General features: G+C 42.7%; 1 protein-coding gene across 4 annotated transcripts in view; it reads left to right on the top strand.

Moving 5' to 3' along the window:
• CUNH7orf31 (chromosome unknown C7orf31 homolog) overlaps positions 1-6122 on the top strand; it is a 56455-nt gene that overhangs the window by 32974 nt on the left and 17359 nt on the right. For all 4 annotated transcript variants that reach the window (XM_019508606.1, XM_019508605.1, XM_019508607.1 and 1 more), the window contains one exon: positions 2830-3014. In XM_019508606.1, coding sequence (XP_019364151.1) covers positions 2830-3014 — 185 coding nt within the window. The remainder of the gene's footprint in view (positions 1-2829; positions 3015-6122) is intronic.

Genomic DNA, 6122 nt, shown 5'->3' with positions numbered 1-6122 from the left:
GCAAGCCCTGCTGGGAGCAGCCTGGGCTCTGTCGCTGGCAGCAGCTACCTGGAGCTGGGGTAGCTGCTGGCAGCCACAGAGCCTGGGCTAGGGGGCAAGGGGCAGTAGGGCTGGGGGCAGGGGCTTTGGGGCAAGGGGCAGCAGGGCTGGGGGACCAGGGGCTTTGGGTGGAGGACAAGGGGCACAAGCAGGGCATCCTGCCATGTACCCCTTGCCCTCGTTTTGTTTTTCTGCCAGGCTGGCACTCTGGCACCTTCCAAGGTATGCATTGTAGTGTTTTTTGGCACTCCGGACAAAAAACGTTGTCTACCCCTGACCTAGGTTATAGGAAGAACAAACTTCAGGATGAAAGGAAAAGCCACTCTTGAGAAGAAAGCTTATCACCTTAATGTTGATAATTTGGTTTACAAAACCCAGCCTCAGTTAAGGAGTAAGCTTGGTCTCTACAGTGTGTAGACCTGGGGGCGGAGTGGGTGGGGCAGGAGGGTGAAAGTGTCTGCTCTCTATAATATGCTGCAAATCTTCATGGTAAAGTTTTCATCAAATAATGCTATTCCTTCTTACTCAAACAGAATCCCTTTGTTTTTCACTTGGGTGGGTCTCCTGGATCCCTGTCACTTCAGTTTTTCTAGGATTTTTGTTTAGTGCTTTAATTTCTTCATCAAAATATAATCAAAAACTGGAAAAATAAGTGGCTACAGCAGTAGGAACAGGGAGCAGCAACATATAACAGTTTCCTTAGAGGTAGGTAGATGAGTCCATGTATAGGGGAGGGGAAGGAGCATGTCCTGTGGTATAGGTGAGCACCATGAAATGAAACCCTCTGCTGTTTGGCAACCCCAAGGAAATGGCATCTCACAGCAATTGCCCCCTACATATTCGAACTCCAGGGACACATTCCATGAAATCTCTGTTCTCAGTAATAGTGCATCTCTATTTCACTCCCCTCCTCTCAGAGAAAATGTTTTCTTGGGTCAGATTCTTCTTTTAGATTCATAAACCTGGTCCATATTAATGTCAGTAGGACTTGTACAAACCTGAAACTAGTATCTGCCCCAAGTTAGTCCCATAAAAGTAAATATTAGCAAATGTGACTAATTGTATACAAAGTCCACGCATGTGAAAGATTTGGTATTTCAGTTTAGAAGTCATAAGTGATTCTTTTATTGCCAAAGTGCACTAGAGCAGTGGTTCTCAACCTCTTACATACCAGGACCCATTGATAAACATTGATGGCCAGTCCCAACCCAGTAAATAGCTTAGGTGGAAAACAGCCTCCTGGCCCTACCAGTGTCCCTCACTCCCAACCTACTGCCCCAGCCCCACAGTGTGTGCGAGGGTGTGGGGCAGAACAGGATACACCCCCCAGATTTGTGCATCCACAGCAGACATGGTGCAGCAGCTTACCTGGACCAGCGTGGGCAGGAGCTGCTTCCATGACTTGTTTTCCTGTTTAAGAGCTTTGTTAGGCTGAAGCCTGTACTTGCTGGAAAAAAAAATCCAGGAATGGCTGAATTGATAGCATTCTCTGAAAAAGAGTCAATCGCCAGAAGAATTTGAGGGCTTTTCCCATGCCTTGCTCCCATCCCACTGAGAGACTGGAAGTGTAGAAATACAACCTGGGTCCCTCACATGCCGGAGCAGTGCATTACTGCTGTACAAGTTCACTGAGCAGCCTCCGTTTTCTTTTCTCTTTCTCTGCTTTGTTCTTTCAGCTGTCTACAGTACTTTTAGTGGTGTTGATATTTCTACCTTAGATGAATAAGATTCCACCTGCCTACACTCAGTTAATACCAGAACTTGCTTTTCTGGAGATGGCATTTTCTGCATGAGGCAGGTGATACTGATTCTATAATTATTGTCTGAGAGTTTTTTTTTCTCATTGTTCCTTGCTTGTGCTCCTGCTTCTCCTTGCCCTCACTTCTGTCTTTTACTACTATTTGTGTCAGGTTTTGTCTTTCTCTCATTACCCTCACCCACTTTAGTTTCTCCTATAGCAGTTTTTGAGTCTGCAGGACTCTGTCACTAGAAATGTTTTTTATAAGTTCTTCAGTCTTTTACTTCCACTTTAGTGAGTACCTCTCTTGGCATAGCCTCCAATCTTGAACTACAGTAGATTTAAGAGAAACTCTCTAAAGAGGAGAAACAAATGTAAATCATGTTGCATGTTCACAATCCTGGAAAGCTAAAGTTCCTTTTCAGTCTGAAGCTGTGAATCATCTTTCCCCCAAGAAAGGCAGCATCTTCAGTTGTAGGTAGGGTGAATTTTATAATGGGAGGGCCAAAATCCTAATCTGGATCTGTGCTCAGACACTGACACACCTCTGCCAAGCTTTGACTTAGAATGGGCAAAGATAATAGATATATTCTGACTGTGATATTTGATTGCCCCCTAGTGTGTCACCTCAGTGGCACAGGTGCTGGAGTAAAAGGCTTAAACTATAAAGAAAAGGTATCTTTATTTTACAGAGGAAGAAAAGGAGGGATTAGAGATAAGGTTAAGTATTTGCTCTATTATTTACTTGATAAGGGCAGGACAGAATTAAAGAAACAAAGGGCTCTACTGTATCTAACTCCTCCCCCAGTTAAGTTAATGCATTTGCTTAAAAATACTTATCCAGTAATGATCCAGTATCTATTTTAAACACAATACATCAGATTCCTCCCAGGTGTAACTCCAGTGACTCTGCCAGCAGAGTTGTTTCAGGGATAAATTTGGTTTAGTAAGATACAGAGCATATTTGTTTTAATATTAATAGAAGACTATATTTAAAATTATGTGACTGTTTGTTTCTTTTTGCTCTTATTTCCATCTAAAACTAATTCTAGGCAACTGTGCCTGCCATTTCCAGTCACCCACCCCTACCAGACGCACATCTCCAGGTATGCCATGTTCCCAAACTTTAAATCACCTGAGGATAAAGACGTGGGCGTTGAAGCAAGCAGTCACCAGCCTTTTCATCCTAATATCCCTACAAAGCCTTATGATGTGATTATTTTCAGAAAGGCCAAAGGTAAAGTGGCCTTCAGTTGGTTTTTCATTTATTAACATTTATTTTTAAAAAGTTCTCAGAGGGTGGTGGTTTTGTCAAATTGTTCCTTGACGGAGCAATAGCCTGGGAACAACAGAGGCAGAGAAAAGTAGTTTGGCCTAAGCTGGAGGATTGCATGCTGATGCTTGCAGTTTCCATTGGTCACCCCTTGGCACCAAGGATGCTGAACTCATCTCTCTTTTCTTCAAATAAATTGTGACCTTGTGGTTACAAGCAAAGATGGCCCTCAATTCTCTGCCAAGGTAAAGCAGATAAATTAGTGAATATGATGTCCTCAAGTCATGCAAATAATTCTTTTTAGTAGCTGGCATTGGAGCAATTAGAAGGAGCCATCTGAAGAGATCACAAATTTGCAAGCCCCTTGTTTAACTCTGGTGAATTTGATGGAGTTACTCAGAGACAAGTGATACATAATTTGGAACCTTTTCCGATACCAGCAGCAGCATAATGTGCAAAAACACCCAGCAAATTTTTACAGTCTCTTTGCTGTCTGAAAAGGCCATGTCCTCTCCATTTGCAGATGACCACTCCAGGCTTAAACAGTTACTGAGATACTTATTTGTTTACCACATCATGTTGAGATGTTTTTAATGTTATTCAGAGACATATTACATTACTGTTGGTTTTGTATCAATTCCAGTATCATTATTCCTATGGTCCTTCATACCAGTAAAGGAATAAAAGCCAGATTCTGATTCTGCTTTTTTTCAAAGAGGTTACCTAATGCCTGATTTTGCCTTGGTATCTCACACATTTCTCTAGTCCAGTTTCTTGTTTGAAGTGTGCTGGTGTTTTGCAGTTTTCCAGTATATTTAATTATGGTGCTAATTATCACACTATTCTTGGCACCACAGCTAAGTTGGACATTGTGAGGAACTTGCTGTTCATTTTCAGAATATCAGGATTTTTGTTGCAGAAGGTGCATCTGCCGACATCTCTGTTCCCCTTGTCAGTGCGAGCCAGGAACAGATTTGACAGTAACTGTTTAAAAGAGCAGAAGCGTATGCTGGAGTGATAAGAAGCTTTTCAGGACCATAAGGACTGATAAGTGGCATGCCAATTTCCATTAATGAGCCACCCTCCCTGTCCCTGTGTTGAACAGTACTATTTAAGTGAGTTATACGATCAGAGAGCCAGCCCTTTAGCCAGCCAAAATTAAAACCTTTCCACAAAGTGTGTGGCATGAGAAGTACTTCTTGTCTCCACCTGTTACTGCTACTCTTCATTCAAAATAATGAGATGTATGGGGGTAGATTTTCAAAGCCTACATTTGCACCACAAGACATCATTAGAGGCCATGGTCAATTCCTGGAAGAGCTTATAAGGTTCAGAAATTACTATCTCAGGAGTAGCAAATGTCTGCTCTCAGAAAATTATTTGACTTCATTAATTGCTCCTTTTGTGTGGTCCAACCTTGTCTGCAGGTAGGCCATCACAGCTTACGATCATTTGGGGAGACCGAAACCTGTATTCATGAGAGTGTAGATAACCCTGGGTAACTTGGGTGGATGCAATCACAATATGCTAGAATTCCAGATCCTGAGACAGGGAACCCATGAGGTCATCAAAATTAGGACGCTAGATTTCAAATGAAAAGTAAGATAAAGGAGGAGCCATAGTCATCCTAAACCATGAAGACTACATAAAGGAAGCCAACAGACAGCTCTCTGACACCACCTACTACAAAGAACTACAAGAAGATTCTACTCCCCTTTTCACCAAGAAACTCAACAATACTATCAAAACATTTCCATCAAGACTACAAGAAAAAACTACAGACCTTGATCCCCCCACTACCTAACCCAGGGACTTTTTACATGCTCTCTAAAATCCACAAACAAGGGAGCACTGGCAGACCTATCATATCCAACCATGGGACCCTAACTAAGGAAATATCAGGTTTCGTTGAATCAATCCTAAAACCGCTCGTCATCCACAGAGCAAGTTTTGTACAAGACAGTACAGACTTTCTACGGAAACTTAAAAACATAGAGCACCTTCCCAGCAACACCCTCCTAGCCACCGTGGATGTTACCAACCTATATACCAACATCACACACCAGGACGGCATCCAAGCCTGCCTTGCATATCTACAGGAACAAGATTACAAATCAGAATACAGACCCAAAGATATTATTGACCTTGTACACTTCATCCTTGCACACAACAATTTCACTTTTAATAACCAACACTTCCTCCAGACGATGGGAACAGCTGTGGGCACCAAAATGGCCCCATAGGATGCCAACCTTTTTATGATCCACCTGAAAAAAGACTTCCTCAAGAACTTCACCATCAAACCCTTGTTATACATAAGATATAGCGATGACACCTTCATCATTTGGACTGAGAACCTACAATCTCTAATTGAGTTCCATCAGAAACTCAACAATCACCATCCCTCCATGCAACTTTCTCTAGAATACTCCAGCACCAACATCTCCTTTTTAGACACGATGATCAGTATCCAGAATGATAAAATACAGACCACGTTATACAGGAAACCCACAGACCAACATACATATTTGCACAGAACCAGCAATCACCCTAAACACACCAAAAAAACTGTAATATACAGCCAAGCCCTCAGATACCACTGAATTTGCACTGAAGAGAACACCTGGGATTGCTACCTCACCAATCTTAAAAAGACTTTCACCCAACAAGGACACTCCTCCAGAGAGAGATCACATGTTTGAAATAGCCACCTGGATACCACGTGAAGAACTGCTGCAGTACAAAAGAAAACCCCCCACAAATTGCATGCCGCTGGTTATGACACATCACCCCTCCCTCGAACTCGTACGGAATATCCTCAAATAATTGCAACCCATACTAGAAAGAGACCCTATTCTTAAAAAGATCTTCCCAGAGCCACCCATCCTAGCCTTCAAACAAGCACCGAACGTCGCTAACCTCATCACCAGAAGCAAACTTCCTCAAGCCCAGAATACACCAAACGGATCCAGACTATGCCATGACAAGAAGTGCAAAACCTGCCAACACATCTTCACCATCCCCGCAATTACTACACCCCACAACAGAGCCACCAGCATTCCTGGATCTTAC

This window comes from Gavialis gangeticus, unplaced genomic scaffold (assembly GCF_001723915.1).
Source record: "Gavialis gangeticus isolate Ggan-Ray unplaced genomic scaffold, GavGan_comp1, whole genome shotgun sequence".
In the NCBI taxonomy this organism is placed as follows: Eukaryota; Metazoa; Chordata; order Crocodylia; family Gavialidae; genus Gavialis; species Gavialis gangeticus.
Note: the sequence above shows the minus strand (reverse complement) of the source record. Positions and strands in the feature narration are given on the sequence as shown.